Source organism: Manis javanica, chromosome 13 (genome assembly GCF_040802235.1).
Source record: "Manis javanica isolate MJ-LG chromosome 13, MJ_LKY, whole genome shotgun sequence".
NCBI classification, from domain to species: Eukaryota; Metazoa; Chordata; class Mammalia; order Pholidota; family Manidae; genus Manis; species Manis javanica.
In genome coordinates, this window is record NC_133168.1 from 67,903,068 (window position 1) to 67,924,451 (window position 21,384).

A 21,384-nucleotide genomic window follows, 5' to 3' on the forward strand; every position below is an offset into this window, starting at 1 on the left:
GGTGATTCTGAGTACCTCGTTCCATTTAAATTCTTGATTTAGAGCATGGTTTGTAAATAAGTTGCTGTAGGAGTTAGGCTGGACCAGGCAATGACAGAAGTTGGTAGGACGTAAGTGCAAACACAGAAACTGTCTGAAGCCGGCGTTGCTCCAGCAATTATTGTCATGGAGCAATATGCAGCCAGGCACCACAGCTTTCCATTTGCAAGAGAAATCTGAAACCTGGGTTTTATATACATTTTCCTTCTCCAATTATCAAGTGATTAAAATGCCACGAGTACCAAACAATTCCATGAAGGCCATTAGGTGGCAAGATCAGAGGCACAGAATAAAATCCTACTGTATGTGGACTTGAATGATAGGCTAAAATTATATTTCTTCTGGTACACAATGAAAAGCAATGGGAGGCTTGAAAAGGACTTAACAAGAGAGTGCCTTGAGAAAATCCATATGGCTGCTGAGTGTCCTTGGGTGGGGTGGAGAAAGGGCCTGAGTCAAGAGATCACAGGACTTTCTTCTAATTAGGCAGCGAGAATAGGAAAGAAAGCATGAAAGCTGGTGGGAGCGAGAATTCAGGAGATACGGTTGTTGTGGAAGGAGGAGGGAGAAAAGAATTATCCAGAGTTCTCACAGCATTTGTTCTACCTCTAATCATCCTTTTTCCTTTAATGTTTACTGGTGTTTTAGCTTCATCCATTCTGCAAAAAGGGTAACTTAGGTTGTGTACGAATAAGTGCTTAATAGGGAAATTTAGAGTCTTTTCTTTAGGGGGAAGGAATAAAGCACAGACAAAATAGTTTATAGTATCTATAATAAATGCAAAGAAATCAATACAAACAAAACTTGGCTTTAGCAAACTGTACATACATAAATATCATTTTTAACTATAACTTTTTTTCCACATAAAGCCTTTCATTATCTTATTTATTACATCCAGTTTTTTTACACCTTTAAAAAAAGTGCCTTTTACATTTACAGCTTGTGCTTCTAAAGCAAAGGTTAGAACATCATGCCTTCCCCCAACCCCCCCAAAAAAACAAGGTAGAAAGGAAGCTGCCATGGAAGCTCTTAAAAATTGTATGTTACAAGGTACTAAAACCACTTCAGCACTGGTTGGCTGATTGGTAGACTGTCCGATGCCACCGTGGCACAAGGGGAGAGTCCTTTACTGAGTGGATGGGGCAGCTCTGTGGGCAAGGTGCCCAGACGGCCTACTGGAGTCCTTGGGTATGTGTAGGATGGGCCAAAGGCCCAGAATTCACACGTCCAGAGAATGTTGGAGGTGCTTAGTCTCTTTAGTGCTGAGGCTCAGGGCTTCCAATAAAATTTCTTCCCAACCTCCTGTTGGCTGTTTGCTCTTCTCCTGTTTACCGTCGCCTCTGAAGCCTTGACAGGCACACACGGGTTACGGAGGAGAGCTGAGACGGCCATGCTGAGGGCATCTGCCAAGATTCAGGACCTTGTTTTGCTAGTTTGGGATTGATCTGGCCCAGCCCTCCTTAGGCTTCCTGCTTTGCTACAAATGGCACCTTCTTGGTTCAGAGTGGAGGCGGGCCATTTGTGTATCTGAGCATGGGGTGGAATGATCGGGCAAAATTGTTGGAAAGGGCACAGCTGTAGTCTTCCTCTGACATTGGGACAAGGCAGGCGAGCCCGATGAGAAGCAGCAGGAGAAGCTGGAGTGGAAGAGCCGCCCGGAGGACTCTGACCAGGAAGGCTCGGCCAGACTGCACCGGCCGCGGCTCAGAAAGGGAGGAATCGGAGCCACCTTTTCTGGACCTGAGAGAAGAATCAACACAAGGAGCTCAAATAGCTCAAATACTGGACAGATGCTGGGCTTTGCTTTCTCACCTTCCTGGAAGCTAAAGGACCAAACCCAACCCAACTTGGCCAGTGGCTGCCAGACTTCTGCAGTACACCCAGGGGATCTCCCCCCACCAAATGAAGAGTTGTTTGGAATCTGCACTGATGAAAAATAAACATTTAGTCAGTCAACTAAAGGTCACTGGGTTCCAATTCCACCCCTCAATTTGGTAAAATATTTTCCATCAACAAAGGCAACTGCTCTACACACATTCTACCACCGTAAGTTTCGTAGATCCAGGATAATTAAAATGTGGAAGCTTGATGCAGTGCAGTTTTGATTTAAGAATATCGGGAGCAGCAGTGGGCAAAATTAGGTGCTGTCAGAGTCATACAAAGTATTCCATGTAGCCATCCTGGATGTGCCAAGACAGGAGCTGTCATCTTGCAGACCCGTAAAGTGGACTCCCCTTGAGAATACCCCAGTTTCATCTTGCACTGAGTCAGCATCTGGCCCTGACATTAGTGGGTTCCGAAGCTGTATGAACAAGGCTGGCAGTGGAGTCAGCCTTCCAGAACACTGGGGTTGAATAACATAGATTCAAGGCTGATCTTATGTATCACTAGACTAGCTCTGTGACTTTGGGAAATGAACACAATTTTCCTGAGGACAGATGGTCACCTTGAAGGCCCCTTCTAGACCCAAATTCCAAGTTTTCCCATCTACTTTTAAATAGTGAACTTGAGATTCAGCATGAATTTCACAATTCCTAAGATAGACTGTGAAATATTGAGTATGGAAGTAAGTTCTGGGTGGGGTACACCATTCTCTCTTTGTGAGCATCCATTAATGTTTTGTTTGGCTACGACTGCAACAGATGAAGGAAGAAATGGTATTTACAAGAGTCATTTTGGGCATACCTACACATACAGACAAAATATTGCAGAAGCAAAAAGAACAGATGTCCCAGTTAGACACTTTCCCCCACACCTAGGATGGATTCCCTAATGGTTGTTGTATCACTAAGGTTAGGACACTGAACGTGAAGGTGTGAGACTGTATTGGTTACACCGTGTGGTTTTCTCATAAGGAAATATTATATTTTCAGCACCCTATTAGCTTTGAATTTCTGAAAACAGATTACACTAGTATCAGGGAGGAATAAGGGGTGGCACCAAAGAAAATAAAAGCTAAAATACAGACATAATCCTCTTAAAAGGGAACAGAGGGATTACCAAAACTCTTTTATTAAAGCATCAACGAAACATGTGAGGCAGAAGCCCTGCAGGAGTCCCAAGCAGCCGTCCTGTGTTTCTAATACAGTTGTTGATGTGTAATGAAAAAAACACATCACTGGCCTAAATTGGAACTGTGTTCTTTCCTGAAGTCTAGTTAATGGCTGTGTAACCTTGAGCAACTGACTTCACCTCTATGTGCCAACCTCTTCTTCAAACCCTTCCAATCAGACTAGATGGCCTTCCAACATGAAGGTATCATGTTTTATACATTTTGTGTCTTCTACTAATTGGTTGGTATAAATAGTCTACCAACTGAGGCCATAAGAGTTCAATCACCATCTAGTGGTCAAGCTGATTAACTGCCCTATGTTAAGACCAGTGAGTTCTTCCTCGTGAGCTGAAAAGCAACAGCTATATATTTAGTGGGGAAGAAGCATGTCACATACCTATTAATGGAATTGAAGAGAGAAACTTCTTGAGTTAATTGTAAAAATTCATGTTGAGATAAGGACTTAGAGTGTACCTAATTCATCTTCTAATTTTGTAGATTAGTAGGTAAAAAGAGTTAACATTTATTCCTCTAATTGCTGGACAACATGCAAAGCATGTATCTGGGCTTCTCTCACTTGTCCCCACAATAGTCCCTGATGCGCTTGTTATCCTCATTTCATAGATGATGAAAAGGAGGCTCAGAGAGGTGAAGTAACTGGCTCAAGGTTAAACAGCTAGCAAGAGGCAGAATTAAGATTTCAACCCTGCGATTTTTAACTCCAGGATGTGGACTCAAAGACAGGGGAAATCACTTGCCCCAAATCCCACAATAAAAGGAGGAGGTCTGGCAGGAATTCAGGGTTCCAAATTCCCTGCAGATGTTTAGTTTGGTGACATGAATGAAGGCCTTCCAGGTCATATTTATATCACAGATTTCTCACAGGTTGAAGCAAAGAATACTTGTACCCTGAAATATCTGGAGGTGAGTGGTTTCTTCATGTCTAAAATAAATGCCTCTAATCATAAAGCCTCACATTACATAGATCAGCAAGTCAGTCAATAGACATGAGGGCATTTTGTTTTGAGGCAGTTGTATAATTTTCGGCAATTAATTTAGTCTTTCTGGTCTTCAGATTTTCCATTTGCAAAGATGAGTATCCTCAAATCATTTGGGCTCTGACAGTTTATGGATTTGAGTGTTTGCCTTAAAGTGTCTGGAGAAGGGTGGGATAGTTGCCAATAAGCCCTGGATTGAATTTTTCTTCAATCTACCTTCCCCCTGGCCTGACAATATGGCCTGGTGAACAACACTCACCACCTGTCACTGCACGAATTATAAGAGAAGCACAAAAGAGAGCTCCATGTTTCCTCATGATTCAGTATTTAGATACAATGTATTTATTTTCAACTGACTCTTCTTCTTTAGGGGACTTCAAAGGACATTAGTGATGGGCAGATGTACGCCTATAACTGACAGTACAATCCAAGTGACAGAGCTGAATAGCCTGTTTGTCAATTATTAGCTTTCTGAGGAATTCAGCCGAAGATCAAGATCAAAACAAGGACTGCACGTTGACTAGTTCACTCCTGAGAAAAACGAGAAAGGTCACCATCCTTGGAATACGGGCCCTGCTGTTATGAATGTTGAAGGACATGGCACATTTGACAGCATCAGAGTGCTCCGTAGTGAAATGTAATTAGCACGTGCCTTCTAACATTGAAGAATGCCGACCTAGGGGCAAGTAATGGGCTGACATAGGGACAAAGAGAACACCCAGTGCTTAGTGAGCTTCCATGCAGTTGACTGCTTAGAAATGTCCAATTTATCTACAGAGAAAAATACCACCCCCCTGGGGCAGTGAGCAGGGTCTCAACATGCCCAAAGTTGCCTCTTCTTTAGGGCGAATCTATTCCAGGGCTTCCGGTACCAACATATTAGTGACACCAGGGTAAAGGGTACTTTTAATATTTATCTATCAACCTAAAATCGCCCGAGTTTCAAGAGTCTTGGGAAATTTGATGGGAAAGAACAGAACCAACACACTGACTGCTAGTTATTCATCACTTCCCAAAGGCCTTATTACACCAATAGATGCCAGATGAGACTTTGTTTATGGAAGAACTAATGTGTGAACTAATTCAAGGAGCATAACGGAGGTATTTCAGATGTTTCTGTCCAGCAATGTGTGCATTCTTTACAAGTAAATACGGAATTTGTTATTTTTCTCACTCCCCTCATTCATTCAGATTTCTAGGTAAATGATTGTTCTTTCATCTCTTTCCCAAAATGCATATATTTGTGAGAGAAGAAGGCTAGTAGGGGAGGGAGAAGTATAGAACAACACACCACAGAAAAGTAAGTGTGACCAAGAGATGTGAGGAGCCTGAACAGTGGGTACAAAGGGTGCCACTCATCTAAAAAAATTTTACATAATCGAGGAAAATAAAATGAGCTAATTCTGTGCATGCACCATTCAAACACAAGTGGAAAGAAACCTTCAACTCGTTGTGTTACTTGTTAGCTAACACTGGCAGTACTGTAACAGGAAGTTACTGTGAGGAAATATCTCGGTTGTCTGTGATCTTGTTGCCTGCTTTTGGGTGAATGGTCTTTGTTCCCCAGATACGCGGTTCGGAAGATAAATTTCCAGAATCAATTTAGGATTTCAGTCTCCTCTTATTTTAAAGAGGACATTCGGGTTAGTCCTCGGCTATCTCAGGCAGCCTGTGGTATCCCAAGGCTTAGAACTGTTGTTTTAAAGGATCTCACCGACCAATAGCCCTTTGTGGGAGGGGAGTGGGTAACAAGCTAGGAGCTAGGCAGGGAGCCCTGGGTTCAAATCCTCAATCCCCAGGTCTTTAATCCCCAGGGTCCTTGCCTGTGGAATCTGGAATATAGTCACATCATAGAGGTATTGTGAGGGTTAAATGAGGCAACAGATATGCAATGCTTAGCATGGCGCTTAAAACACATTAAGTATTAAATAAATGTCAGCAACCTATCGTTGTTATCTATGTGATTAAAACAAGAGTGTGCTTGTAACTTTAGGGGTTGGCTGGATTCAGCCTTTTCTCTCAGGAAAACATTCTTGATTTACTACTTATGTTTTCAAATATGTGATACATTTCCCAAAGTGCTGATTTGTTCCAAGGAAACACTGGGAATGGGCACCTAAAAATACTATAAAAGAGACAAAATTGAGCCTTACCCTGTAACTGTCCTCAGCCTGGTGGCCAGCCTGCTCTGGAGGCCAGACTGCTGTAGGCTGAGGCTTTTTGAATGCTTTGAATAAACAGATCCCCAGGGAGGAATCTGGCAGAAAAGACTAGAAAAAAATTCCACAAGGAACTGAATAGTGTTCACAGGGAAGTCCTGGTACTTATGCAAAAGGCCCATTGCTCTTGCTTAAATATATTTGGTGACTTTGAACATATTTTAAAATGCGGTCTTTTTCTCCACCCTTTCACTGGTTCAGCCAGTCATCTGCCATCTCTCAATTCCACCTAGTCCTCTGGGCAGAAGGTGTCAGAGACCAAGGTACCCAGGGAAATTCTGAATTGTGCACGACCAAGCTTTGCAATGATGTCACCACTTCACTCTACCCAGACTACAGAGAATTATTCTTTGCTTTGCTAGAAAACAGAGTAAAATCTTCCCACTTGTCATCTCCAACTAATCTACAGTAGAGTTTGGAACACTAATTACTGATGGGGTTAGACAATTTTAAGTCAACAGGAAGAAAGATGACCAGCCACAGCGTCATAAACATTGCTTCGAAGAGCATGCTTCTTAAATATGTTTAATCTAAAATATTATGAATAGTTATTAATGCAAACAGATATTTTTCAAGTGTTTATAATTTTAAGGAGTCATGAGGGGCTACTTATGTTGATTTAGGGAATCTCTAGATTCTGACAAATTGTAGGTCTTTTAGTGGCCGGAACCATATTTTATTAACAAAGGCTCAGGGCCTAACCATAGTAGGTATACAGTAAATACTGGCATCAATCCATATGTAGGCTTAGAAATTAGGTAAGAAGACACAGAACAGTGACCATAAAATCAAACTGAAATTTATAGCAGGCAAGCAACTTTTATTATGAATACCTGACTTGAAACAGTAAAAAGAAGCTAAGAACCCTTCCCTTCAAGCTAATACCCAGTTTCTTCCAACTCAGCCTTTTTCCCCTCTCAGAAAAAATATGGGTCTAAAATTTTCCCACTGCAGATTGCTAGGGTCAACCTTCTAAAGTGGCTTTTTCAAATTTGCTGGAGCAGTGCAAGATCAAACACAGGGTACTCTCAATGTAAAGGATACCATGTAAAGGATACCATGACAGCCTGGATTGTGAGTGAAGTTACTTCTTCTCCAGCAGACTCTGCGTTTCATTGGTGGGGTTGTGTGCACCCCAAACAGAGGTGCCAACGAGCTAAGAAGTCCAAGAAGGTCCAACCACAACCTGTCTGCCAAGGTGTTTGATGAAGTCTGCCATGTGGGTGGAGACCATTTACATTCCAAGTTGTCTAAGTGGCAGAGGCAACATTGCGCTGTGTGCTCAGAAAGACGTTAATAAACAGTGCTGGACAGAGCAGAGCTGACAGGCACCTTGCAATGTCACAGTGAGAATGGCTGTCCCAGCTGCAAAGCCCTGTTAGAAGACATGGTGAAGCCCTTGCTGCCCTAAGAAATGATGCCTCTGACATTCTCAGAAGACCCATGTGGTTGTCTGAGAGAACTGGGGGAGTAGATTGTTGCAATCTTTGGGAACCAAAAGGTAGATGCTAGTGGCATTGCGTAATGACCTAAGAGCGTTTTCCCTTTTCACCATCATTTATGTTAACCAAAGATGGTTCTCTGGTATCCTTAAAGGAAAGCGATAGGGATATCGCTCATCTCCATTCCTAGCATCCCCAGCAATTTGTGGAGAGCAGATGGACTGTGTAAAACAGTAATCTGTCTATAGTACACGACTATCTATCTATGTACTCCAAACGGACAGAGAACGGGGCCAAGAAAACAACAGAGCACCTGTGGAAGTCCATCATTACCTTCCAAAATGCCTGTCAGTCTTTCTCCATTCATGTTTCATGATTGACTTTTTATTATGGGCAAAAACAAAACAAAAGAAAAACAAAAATAAAATGCCAACAAAATGGTCTTCAAACCAGAGAGAAAGAAAAACAAAACAAAACAAAAAAACCACAGTAGTAAAGGGAGGCTTAAAACCAACAAGCACATCCAAATAAGCTCTGCATTTCTTCAGCTGAGTGGGAATAACCAAGTCAAACAGCCAGTTCCTTGGGCACACAGCTGGAAAACTGAACCGATTACTCAGGGGTTGTTTACAGTTCATCGCTTCCTCCTCCCCCACCCTCCTTCCAGGAATTTAGATTCTGGCTCAGTCATGATGAGTTTCTAGAGGGGCAAACTATTTTAACAGTGAACTGCTTGGGATAGGAGTAAAAAATCAGCTCTGAGGACAGTATTTTCATTTTTAAGAAGTCTGGGGCAATGTGAACTGATTAGCAAGAGGGTAGGGAAGCACAGACACCACACAGACAATGAAGAAGGCAAAAGCCCCTCTAATGCAGGAGTGAGGGACTGTGGGAAGCTGGGCGTGAGCATGGGGTGGCAGCTGTGGATAAACTCTCTGCAGGTGTGCGCGCAGGGCACTGACTGCTCTTGTCTCTGGGGTGAAAGAGCTTGCCAAGTGTCAGAAAGGTGAGTGACTGAGTGTGCTAGCTGAAGAGAAGTTTTAGGATAAGCAGAAGAGAGAAGGTGCTTGTAAATTGTAAATAATACCAAATTAGGACTTGCTGTTTTGAGAATCTGAAACCCACAATCTGGATAAAACATGAAAACAAAATAAAAAGCTGGGGATGTTAGTATATTTTATTCAGATTTGTGGGTTCAGTGACTCGTAAAATAATTCACTGATCTATTATCTGTCTCATTGTAAAATCTAGAAATAAAGAGGATGATAAAAGTCTGCCATGAATCAAATGGTGGCTATGCCATCAGCTGTATTGAATCCTCAGGTGCACACAGAATACCATTTGATGAAAAGTACCAGATGGCCTATGTAAACTTAAAAGACAATTTTGGTGGGGTCCAAATATTTTATGCTCTAAGCTTTACTTGTACTTTCCACTTAGAAAAGTCTCTTCCAATTTCTTAGGAAAGGGTGTGGCCTTAAATGAGTAATTTTTCAACTACTATGAGACAGACCAGATACAGGCCTACCTAAATCATGAACAATTTTCATCATCCTCTTGGAGTTCTAGAACAGTGTGCAAACCAGGAGAATAAGGTACCTGCTATGTGGACTGTTGACAGAGGGTCCAGGCTGTGAGAGACTACATTTGCCTCGTGGCTGTTTGCAATGAACAGGGGGTAAAGAAAGAAAAATGTTCAGTCCAGGCAAATAAAGACAAGCTACTGATGAAAATTGAACTAAAAGTGGAGCAAAGGAAAAATAAATCAAACGAAATGATCAGTACCCATGAATTAAGGAAACTGGCTTTTCTTCTCTGGAAGGTAATAAATTCACATCTCTATTATAAGTCATCGAGGAAACATAAATGGTAGTTTGGGAGTCCAGAGCACAGTGGGTATATTTTTCCCCACATTTCATGGTAGAAACACAAATGACTCTGTGCAAGTTAAGGATCTCTGTAAAGTTACAATAAACGTAAAATTCAATATATCATGCCACACTATACTGTTTCATCTTCTAGATCACTGAAACAGTATTAAAATTCTTGATAAAAAAGTAACAAGCAACATGAGGTTGTTTTTTGTAGACTATTGATAAAGACCCAACATGTTCAATCCTCAAGTTAAATAAGGGCTAGAATTTGACTCGAAAAGCCAGTATTCCTTCACATTCTTAAACTAGCATCTATAGGAAACTAGTGAATGTAGTAAAAAACAATCCTATAAAAGATAGTAACATTTATCAGCATAGAACTTGAGTGTTTATAACAAAAAATGTACAAATAAAATCAATATTTCTAAAAACTAAGGAAAATGGAATGTAATAAAAATGAATATAATCATAAAGCCAGACCAAAAAAAAAAAAAATAACAGACCAAAAAATAAGCTTCTAATTACACAGAGAAATCAAGGCATAGAGGGTAGCAGGGGCCAAATTTGTCTCTTTTCCTCCTATTGCATGCCGATGTGGCAGCCCCCGCACAAGCCTTGTGGGTCAGTCGCCTTGAGTTGCTGCCTCCGCTGGGGCAGCACATTTGTGGAAAACCTTCAAGACCACATGCAGGAGCTTCTTTGCTTAGAGCCCACAGAACCTCCATTTGTCTCATTAATTCAGTGGGCTCCCGACAGGCTCACAGTTTTGTCCACCCCTGGCGGTGGCACCCCTTTATGCGGAGCGTACATTTTTAGGTGGACTTGGGTGGTGGTGGTCTGAAGGGAGGCGCCAGCAAAGGGACAAGAGAGCACCATTCTAGAGAGGAGCCTTGGAGCAAGAAAAATAATTTGTCTCCCTGCGTAGCAACCACACGTTGAGCCCTGATGCCTCTAAAAAGCAGAACTGCTCTTTTCCAGTCCTGCGTACCCGTAGGGAGGGCATGGGGCAGGGCATGAAATGGCACTTGGCTGTGTCAGTGTGACAACCCTCTTCGGTCTGGGGACTCCTGCTTGCCGGGGAAGAGCCTGTGGACCCTGCCATAGGTACAAACAGCCACTGCCCGGTGTTCCCTCCCATGGGCCAACTGAAATCGACCAGTGGGAAGTTACCGTTCTCTGTCTGTTCGGAGTGCTTCTTCCCGATGCAGGACTCACAGACCCTGAGGTGTCCAGTTCATCGGCCGAAGACCAGGAAGACAAATCCTACGTGGGAGATAGATGAATAGAATGACGCCATGTCCCAGGCTTGCTTACACACAGTGAAATTTCCTACCCCACCCCCATCCATCCCCCATAAAAATCAAACCATTCCTTGGGAAATACAGAAGCAGACAACTACAAGAAGTACAGAACCCAGTTCTTCTAGTGTATTAGGCTTTCCTGGTGGTAAGTCTGGCCTTCTGGAAAACATTAAGTATAGCTTTGCTATTACTATGTCACTTGTAGCTTTATTATTTCTTAGTGACATGGATGTATTGAGTGGAAGTAAAGGATGTAAATGAATCTGCCTGACAGCCGCAGGTCCCTTGGACCAAAAAGAAACCGATTCATGTGTTAGAAACAAAAGATAGTTATCCAGGAGCCTGCCCTTTCGGCACCTGAGAAATTGTAGTGTTTCTGGCTCTGCTGTTATTGGGAGTAGACTGTTCTTTTGCATGCTTATAGGGGGCAAGGTGTTTGTGTGTTCATAACAGGATTTCACAATTGAATGTTTGAAGCCTTATCAAGTATTTCTGTATTTGCTGTTGCATTTCTCAAAACCAACAGTACTACCATGATGGAAGAGAATCAAGGCAAAAAATATAAAAAATAAGTAAGCACAGGACATTTTCTATGAATTCATTGCTGTCTGTGTCAGGAGAATTCATATCTTCTAGGGGTTGAATACAAAACTCATATGCAATGATCGGTTGTGATCTACCACAGCTGTATCGCTGAAACCATAAAATTAAATGCGACAATAATGGAGATAATATTGTTAGCAGAGGAAATTACAAGAGGTCCTTTGGATGTAATAGAATCAAAAGCAGTGTGTCTTATAAATAAGTTTATGAGCTGAGACAGGACTCATAAGAACAGTGATTAAGAGTGGATACTTTATCTGTGACAAGTACCACATTCAAAGTCTTTCTAAAAGGGATAAAGATGATGTTTCTTGGTAGCCTGTAAGAAATACGACACAGTGGTGCTGTTCAGAGCTTACCTGCTGGCTGCTTGACATGTCTAATAATTTCTCCAGCTCCTTGATATGACGACTGACCTCCTTCAAGAGAAGTTTGCGCCGATTTCCAATCACATGGACTTTTTCTTTGGCTTCCAAACAGTCTGTGCCTTCAGCATTCACCAACAGCTGGCAAGACATGTCTTGCAGGGAGGCCACTTTGAGCTGGGATTCCAGTAACTCATGCCTTATTTGCTATGTATACAATAAGACATATTTTCCTAAGAATGTCAATAATTGGAGAACGTTCCCAAAGTGCAGAATGACATCTCCTGAACTCAGTGGGCAGTTATACCCGAGCATCAGAGGTCTGTGCTCACACAAGAAAGGAGGCAGCAGCCTGTGGCATTTGGGGATCAGGGACCTGCTGTTCTAATCCTGCCTCTGCCAAAAGCATTGTGTAAGACCTCTGAGCCTGTCTGACCTTGGTTTTTTCATTTGGTAAAATGATGATACTACTTCGTGCCTCGTACACAGTAAGTATTACTGGAAGATTCAAATTGGTGACTATAAGTGAAAGTACTTAAAATATAAAGTATTATGCAAATAAAACATAAGATTTTCTTTAAAGCAGGAAAGTAAAACATTAACATATAAACACAGTAGAACTCAAGTACGTCTAGATATAGTGTGATAGCTGTTCAGGATGTTCAAAAAGATATACGGGTGATTCATCACTTGCAACTTAATGTCTGAGGTCAAATGCAGTAAAAATGCAGTTGCATAGCTATTTCCTCTTAGTTTCTAAGAACTTTATGGTACTGAATTTAAAAGCTACCAATTTTGTTAGTTAGGTTAGTAAGTGTTAAATGTTAAGAAATAACATTTTAAAAATACAGAGCTACAAGATGCACATCATTTTCTCCTAATGGAACTCAAATATGCTTCTTTATCATTTATAAAATCACTTAAGTATGCTTTACATTATACTGTCCAAAGTTCTTTGTGTAAGAATCTATATAGAAGTTCTGCACATTTCCTTTTGAATTTAGTGCTGAGCAAAGGTTTCTTGTTTTTTGAGAACTGTTTTCATTCTGTCAGATAATGAAAACAATTTAAGTCGTCATGTTTCCCTCTCTCTTAGCTTAAGGAAAACTAGATACTAAGTTAATGTTAATTCTTCTCAAGAATTCTTAAAGGTCTCTTTCTATTTTAATACTTTCAGTGTCCTTTTATTATAAGACATCTGATATACTTTTGGAATACAGTTGTAACAAATACAGTTTAAATTAAAAATAAGCATTTCACCAAAGAGTTGCTTTAATAAAACAAGCAATTAAGATTAAGAGCATCTATGATTTCTACAACTGAACAATGACTTTAAGAACCAGATTCTAAAGCTAGTAGGTCTTATCTTCTTTGCAGGTTCACTTCACAAAAATTGGAAACCAGAAGGAGTACACAAAGAGTACATTAGAGACTATATTGCAAAAGGTAAAAAAATTACCACCCATTTCTTTTCTGTAAATGAAATGGATCACTGCTAAAAATATCCAGAGGCTGCCAGACTTCACACATCTTACCATCAGCTGTTTGTGATGGTCCTGAAGTATCTCTGAGTCAAGATTAGAATCAATAGGGACAATTTCATTTTTCCTTCTGTCAATGTTCTCCAGCATAAGCAGCAAACCATGACTCATTTCATGGAAATCCTATGAAAAAAAAATGGGGTATAAAATCACCTAGAACAATGTATTTTTCTTTTCCGAATAGTTTATATTTCCATTCTTTGCAACTGCTACTGTTGGTAAAGACACGTTGGTTTTAAGATCTTATACACAACTCCTTTTTGAGGAGGGCCCTGGTGCTGCTGTAATTATCAGAGCTCACGTTTTTACCAAAAGCATCTCACTTACCACTTGAGGGAAAACTTAGACAAGGAAAATTGGCATCAGAATACTTAATATCTAGGGATATTACACAGTTTGGGAGGAAGTGACTGCTCCCCTTTCTTCTCCCTCTGCTCAAATCTTCCCAACTTTTAAGACCTAAATCCAATCCCAATCTCCTTCATTCACCCATTTGTTCATTCATTTACCCAATATATAGTAACCAAAGATCTCCTGCATGGGAGGCTATGTACAGGAGTGGGTAAAGGGAATAAACAACAGCTTGGGGACCTGCCTTCAAGGAGCTATTATTCTCAGGGCATATGGAAACCTGGAAAGCAGTTTTTACATCCTTCAAGGGCTCCCCATCGTGCTCAGAACAGAATCCAAACTCCTGGTTAGGACCTTCAAGGCCCTGAATGATGCAGTTCCCGACCCCCTCTCTGATCTTTCTCATTACGCCCTGCTGCTCTGACTATATCCTGGTTACACTGGCTGCTTTTCTGTGTTTGAAGATACTCAGCCCTTCCCTGCTTCTGGGTCCTCCCATTCGCTCTGTCTCCTTCGCGGCAATATCCTTCTGCTATCTGCAATATCCACAAAACCTCCCTGACCATCCTCTTAGAGTGGTTTTTCTAAGTTACGCTTATCATCAGCATCTCTAAGTATCTTATTAACCATTTAATGGCAAATTTATTGTCTGTCTTCCTCAACAAAGTAGAGGCTGTGCTGTATCTTGGCTGTTTAGCACCATGTCTGTTAGACAGTGGATACCAGGCAAATACTTGTGGTATGAATGGATGAGTAAATATTTATAATGCTCACTGTGATGTTCAAAGTCCACCTGCCTACGTGCTTAGCAAATATCTGCTGAATAAATGAATGAAATAAATGAATAATTGAAGGAGGAATGCTGGGTCTGAGATAAGCTTGTGGGAATATTCTCTTATCAGCTGGATAGAAGATGGGGTCTAACTGTGTGAACTCCTGGTCACATGCACAAATTCTCCACAAAGTTACCATGCTCAAATACTGGCTTTTGGGGAGCAAGTGCATCCCTCTAGTGACCTAGGTAAAACAAGCCACAGACTCATCGACCCTGGGAATGCTGCCCTGCCTGCAGCCCCATGAACCTGGCATTGCATCAGCGCATCCTGGAGCAGGCCCCGCCACTCCTCCAGCAAGGAGCACACACGGTCCCAGCGGCTGTTCATCTGAGACAAGCGGTCCTGCAAGTCCCTGCTCTGCTGGCTGCCCGTCTGCGTGAACTCAGGGCTGCACAGGTTGATGGAGAGGATGATGGCTTTGCGGTGGTCCACAGCTCTCTGGAGCTCCTGAAGAGGAGAAGGAGAACAACCAAAAAAGTAACAATAAAAACATTAAAAAATTAGTCTAAGACCTTTGGAAACGCTTTACCTAAATTAAAAAATCCAGTACTTAAAACACAGTGGGCACACACCACTGAGAATTACCCTGCAGCCAAAACAAATGAACTGGAGGGACGCTTGACAACAGACATGGATCTTAAGGAAACAATGGTGTCAAGAATGATACATGTAGCACAATGGTGTTATGTAATTTAAAATTCCTGGACATGTACACACACAGTGTGCACAATCCACATTTTTCAAGAATCTGTATGTACAAAAAATACTCATTAAATACTTCAGAATAGTTCCTGTGGGTTTGAGGAATGGGGATTGAAAACCACTGGGGGCAAAAGGAGAAATAAATAAAATTAAGAGGAACTTTGCTGGAAGCACTTATGAGCTGAGCAATGAACTGACAATGAGTAGGACTGACTCACCCCCAGCAGGTGAGTTCACAAAAATGCAACACAGAATCCAGCCCCCTCAGTTCTGAGCAGCAGAAAATGTGCTTTTAGTTCCAGTGTGAGAACTAGAACTAGACCAATGGTACAAGAAGTTGTGTACATGAGAATGAAATGGGAAGCCTGATAAGAAAGATTCCCAGGCACGGCCTCCAGCTGTTCTGACTCTATAGGCCCAGAGACCTAGTGGCCCTCAGGCTGAGAACACTGTCTCTGTCGTAGACCACAGTCTCATGATGGTAAAGGGAATGAACTGGGTATTTCATTAGTTAACCAATTTAGTTTGATTTCACACCACACACACAAAAAGTGACTTTTTTTTTTTACCGTGAGCTTTACCCCAAAATCTAGAACTGAGTCCCAAAAACTTGAGCACATGATTTTGTATTAATAACTGAACATCTGCGTACTGTTTAAACATCCCCAGATCAAGTTAGGGTGAGGGTGGCCTTACAAATCACACCTCCCCAGGCTACATTTTCTAATAATTTCTCACCGTATCTGTTATGTTTCCAACTTGCCTTGATTTTTCATTTCTCTGTAGACTCTTAAAGCACTGTAATATAGATTCAACCACAGAGATAGTACAAGATCATGGGATATTGTGGAAAGATACGTGGTTATTCCACAGATTTATCCACAGAAAACAGGTGGGAAGGTTCAGGAAGGGGTGCATGGCTGGGTGACTCTTTTTTTAATCACACAAGATGACTTTCAAGGTCTTGTTTCTCCATCCTAATCTCACTTAGGTCGCAGGTCCTGGCCAGCATTTGCTTCATCAGCTTTTTAAGAAATTTGGTTATAAAGCAACACTGCCTTACATTGTGCCAGAGAGGAACTAAAATGAAGTATTTCAGAAAAATGCATTTTATAATCCAGATAAAGCAAGTGGCATCTCCCATCTGAGGGCTCACCCTGCAGGTGATGAGGCTGGTGCAGAGGCTACTCTGTAAGAAGTTGGCGCATCTGTGGCGATCACTCATTTCTCTGACGATTTAAAACAAAACCACCACCAAAACATCACCCTGAATGCATACTACATCCGTCCAGGCCAAAATCAAATACAAATGTCAGGTGTTTTCCCACAGCCACGCTCCAGTTGTGTTTCCTTTTGTTCATTACACTGAAAATTGCTTCTGCCCCTGCTATAATCTATTTCCGAAGTTCTGCTCATTTCAGAATGGCAAATGATTTCATTCGGCCCCCACACCCTCACACAGTTGCCACCCTGAGAGGCGTCCTCTGAGCTCTAGAGCTATACTTGCAGGAACCTGGTCATTGTGTCAGGGGCTGAGTTTATTCTCCTCGGTTCTTAACAATAACTCTTAAAAAAGAGGTTCAGTAGGTCCCAGAGGTACCCAGATACTTCATAAAATTCAAACTGGTCATGTCTCAAATACCAATTCATTAAATCATACATGATTCTTTACACGGTGGCTAGGTCTAACATGCCCCATCTTCCTGCCCTTCCACTCTGGTTTGGGATGGCCACAGGGGAGGGGTGGGGAGGAGAGCATCGCGCTTCTGCTGATGCCCCCCCGCTGCGGTGTCAGGGCAGGTCAGCCGGAGCTGGCGGTTTCACCTGACCAGCTTGCTGTCTGGCTGCCCGTGGGAGGCCGAGGGCAGCTACCTTGAGCTTTTTTATCTGGAGCTCGATGGACTGGATGTCCGTGCTGAGCTCCAGGCGCTGTAGCTGCTCCAGCTCCTCCTCTGTCTCCCCCAGCCAGGTCCAGATGTTGTTCAGGTCAGACATGAACTGCTGCCACTTCTGGAGGTTCTGTTTCGTTCTCAGCTCCTTGCTCAGGGCCTGTGCCTGGAGGAGCTCCCATCGGTCAATCACACCTGACAGGATGAGACAGGCACAGATGGTGAGGTTTTTTTCTCCACGTGTGATGTTTAAGAAATGCTTTAAGCTTACATAGGTGGCTAACTTGGAATAGCAACAGAAAGGGAAGGAATCGCAATGGGCATTTCTGTGGCTGTCAGTTGCAAATAATATAATGACTGTCTTTTTCCTATCTGCATTTTTGATGATAACGGAAGAAGACAATGAGCTACATAGGGTTTAACACTGTAAAGAGCTTTGTGAAGCAGTAAGCAGCCATGTGCATGAAAAGCACATTACATTCTTAGTTTCTTTTTTGCAACTGGGCTCTAAGAGTTCTGTTAACATAAAATGCCTGCCTACTGATGTCAGAGACAGTGCATTAAAATAAATAGGACGTGGAAGCAAACATCACCATGCTTGTCGCCTCCACTTCCGTCCCAGGAGATCACTGTAACGTGGGGAAAAGTTCTCCAGACAGACCAGGGTAGAATGAGGCAAGCATCACAGTGTAACTTGGGTGCACAAAGTGCTTTATTAGGATCTTCTATTTCACTTTCATGAACTGAGCACTGCTCACTTACCAGCTGTTTGGGGTTCAGTACTGTTCAGGTTCACAAAGCCAGGAAAATGCTCTTCTTCCTCCTGGAGTTTGTGCTCCAGTCTCTTCACTGAGTCTATACTGCCGCTGCATTCACCCAGCAGTTTCATCTGTTTAGACAGAGAAAACAGGCCCCGATCAAAAAATTCTCAAATTCTCACATGTGCAAGAGCTTCTGGGGACAATATCTTTGTAGTTCCTCAAACAGGACAGTGTCTGTGTTTTCCTTCTCTGTGAAGACTATGCCACTCTACTAAAAAAAAAAGCAAGTTCAAAAACATGCTTCTTAAGGACATGACACATTAATGTATATATACAGCATTGCCTTGAACGTCTACTTTGCATGTGTGGTTTTGCATGAGAAGCCCTTGTAATTTCTTTTAAATTTGTGAATGAAAACAGACTAAACCAATCTGGGATTAAAAACTCAGAGCTCTCAGCTGGCAACACAACACAGTGATTTTTGGCAAGTTGCTCTCTCTTCTTAAACTGAAATGTGGGTATAATGACATTACCACAAGTCTCAAAGGAACACTTTTTGGTATTAAATAATTCAAATACTTAAAAGTATAAAGCCATGTTAAAGCTAGCTGTCTCACGAGAAAATTTAAGCAATGGTTAATAGGTATTAAAGGAATAAATTCTAACATCAAAGTTAAAGCTTCCAACTCCATGTTTACTATCATGCATTGTACTCAAAGGTTAAAAGAACAAATCATTTCAAGGCAGTCCTGCTATCCTGACCACAAAGTTATCTTTCAAAGCCTTTAACAAATTACACTGCCATTAAGTTACTTTGATTATTTTTGAGGCTGAGTATAACATTAACAATGTTGGAAAGGTCATCATAAAACTGTATTATATTTTTAAAAAAGAGGTTTTGCTATAATAGAAGTCAGTGTAATATAGAGATCTAACTGGACAGGAAATAAACTCATGATTGAATACTCTTCCGTAATTATGAGGATATTAACACCAGCATATACTAGAATAGTTTCTTCCCTGGTTTCAAAAAGTAGGATGTGTGAATTGTCACTAGACTTTGGGACATTTAATGTTTCTTTCCTTTTACTAGGCAGACTTTGGGTGTGAAAAGAAGACAGAAGGCATGGATGAGATTTACTTTCAAATTCTCTTAAGTGTGTGTAGGAAAAGTCTCCCAGGTAGTTGTCTGGGAATAATTATTTGGTCAGTAACTTGATCAAATAAAGTTATTAGACACTTTACTAATAGCTTGGAAAATAAAACTGTTAATATACACAAGCTTTGCCATATTTTTTCCAAATCCCTCTTGTTAGTCATAAACACTCCAGAATCTGTATACTAAGAACAGAAAATAAAACATTCCCATGGCCATTAAGTGAATCAATAAGCCCAAGAACTAAAAATGTTCTATGTTAGTAATCTATTAGCTAAAATCTGCTGCTCCAAGGATAACCTTGGTCCAAAAATTATCTGAATTTGGAAAAACGCCTAATTGCTTTTGGGAGCCAAAGCATTTTGTTGCTTTCAATTAAATGGACCTAAGTTCTCTGTGTAAAGAAACAAGCTGGTCATTACAACAGGTTAGTGGGCCTGGGCACAGACCAGTTTTACCCAATGAGTAACCTGCTCATGGGGTTTGTTTTGCACATCCATGCCATGAGCTCAAGGGCAGCGCAGTGTCTGGAGGGCTCATGAAGCTCTCGTGCCCCAGACGGATTGTTCTTTGTCACACAACTGTGATTTCCAGGTACGTGTCAGATCCCGTGGGTCAGGATACTCACGTAGCCTCTGTAGTTGGAGTCTAGCTCTGGTCCTGTGGGAATTTTGCTGTGGACGATATTTTCAGTTTGCTGCGTCTGAAAGCGGCTGTCATCCAGGGCTTTGTCTAGTTGTCGGATCTGTGACTCTAAGACGCTGGGGTGCCCTGCAGTGTCAACCATGAGAAGCTTTACAAGTTTGACATTCGAGAAGTCTAACAAATTATTTCAGCTGAGGCAGTATAGAAATGGCAGGTGTGTGGGTAATTATAAAGCAAACTTAGTACTCGCGTGCTAGTGGGTTAGAAGTTCAAATGACCAAACCAATGAATGTGCTGGACTAACAGTTCGAGCAGACTGCAGGCTACAGCAGGGCTCTAGTAGGTTCTAATGGCCCAAGTGTCTGCTCCCTCTTCCCGCTCATTCTCTGCCAATCTGCATGTTGTCAGCTGTGCAAGGCCTTTCTAAAAACCTAAGGAGGTGCCTCCTGCTCCCTGATGACTAGGAGGCAGTTGCTTCTCATGCTCCCTGTGCAGTACACTTATCAAGCAGAAAAAGGTAGGTTCCCTAGATCTCCTTTCTGCACCTCAGTAGAAGAGAGTGCCACTAAAGTCCCAAGTGCCTGTGTGGTTCACTTGAGGCATGACTTCTTCAAATTAACCAAGAAAACTAGCTAAGGACAGACACCGAAGCAGTAAGGCCTTGTTTTGGTTTAAAACCTGAAATCAAACCAGGAGAAAGCTACGATGTTAGCATTTTCACATAGGCATGCTCTTACTCACAGCCTAGAACTCCTGGCTCATCTCTTTTCAGAAATGTAACATATTTTTGCAAAATTATTGTGTGTGTATGTGTGTGTGTGTGTGTGTGTGTGTGTGTGTGTATGGGTATTACAGTCTTTGACTTGAACAAGAACATTGGTCATCAGAGACAAGCTAGCACAAGGTGAAAGCAGCATGAATATTAGTAAGCTTTATTAATATTTTTTGGAGAAAAGGCCTTCTGAATACACCTTTAAGAGGTCTCTCTCTGAGAATCAGGAGGCACTGTTTTGGTAACGCTACTTTGCTTCCTAAGTTTTTGCTTTTCTTCAAAAAATTAAGTGTAAACAAATAACCTCACACTTCAATATCATATCACCATGTTGAGACCTTATTCTCTCCACCTCTCTCCAAATTATGGACCCTGAACGAGTTTGCCTACTGCAACATTAAGCAAAACTGGTTCTGTTTTCCTTTCTTTCCTTCTTCTTGTGGCAGGCATAGTTCTGTCCCCACAGGAAACTCTATGTCTTCAGATACTGTGGAATGCATTTTCATTTCAAGTTCTTTTATGTGGTAAGGCTTATTAAACAAACATTGTAATTTTTTTAGAGCCGAACATCTGGTCTCACCCCTTGTCTTACATGTAACCGCTGAGATGAAGAGCATGAAAAGCTCGTTCGGGGTCACGCTTGTAGGCTGGTGGGCTTGGGATGAGAGCCCTGAGCCCTGACTTCCCAGCCAGAGGTAGGTCTGCAAGCTCTAGAAGTCACACGGTCAGCACTGCTACGATCCAGTCGGGCGCCAGAGCAAAGATGCTGGAGACCAGTGTTTCCAGCTCCTATAATATTCCTCTGTTAATAGGCATTATAGGTCTGTATTTAATGCAA

At 41.8% G+C, this 21,384-nt stretch overlaps 1 protein-coding gene across 14 annotated transcripts in view; it reads right to left on the minus strand.

Moving 5' to 3' along the window:
* Window positions 1–794: 794 nt before the first annotated feature.
* SYNE1 (spectrin repeat containing nuclear envelope protein 1) overlaps window positions 795–21,384 on the minus strand; it is a 418,491-nt gene continuing 397,901 nt past the window's right edge. For 12 of the 14 annotated variants that reach the window (XM_073219768.1, XM_073219776.1, XM_073219775.1 and 9 more), the window contains 9 exons: window positions 19,758–19,900; window positions 17,975–18,101; window positions 17,196–17,407; window positions 14,868–15,068; window positions 13,429–13,557; window positions 11,888–12,100; window positions 10,795–10,887; window positions 9,350–9,408; window positions 795–1,779 (listed from right to left, as the gene is read on the minus strand). In XM_073219768.1, coding sequence (XP_073075869.1) covers window positions 1,539–1,779; window positions 9,350–9,408; window positions 10,795–10,887; window positions 11,888–12,100; window positions 13,429–13,557; window positions 14,868–15,068; window positions 17,196–17,407; window positions 17,975–18,101; window positions 19,758–19,900 — 1,418 coding nt within the window. In that variant the 3' untranslated portion in view covers window positions 795–1,538. The remainder of the gene's footprint in view (window positions 1,780–9,349; window positions 9,409–10,794; window positions 10,888–11,887; window positions 12,101–13,428; window positions 13,558–14,867; window positions 15,069–17,195; window positions 17,408–17,974; window positions 18,102–19,757; window positions 19,901–21,384) is intronic. The other 2 variants (XM_073219777.1, XM_073219778.1) reach the window with 1 other exon arrangement.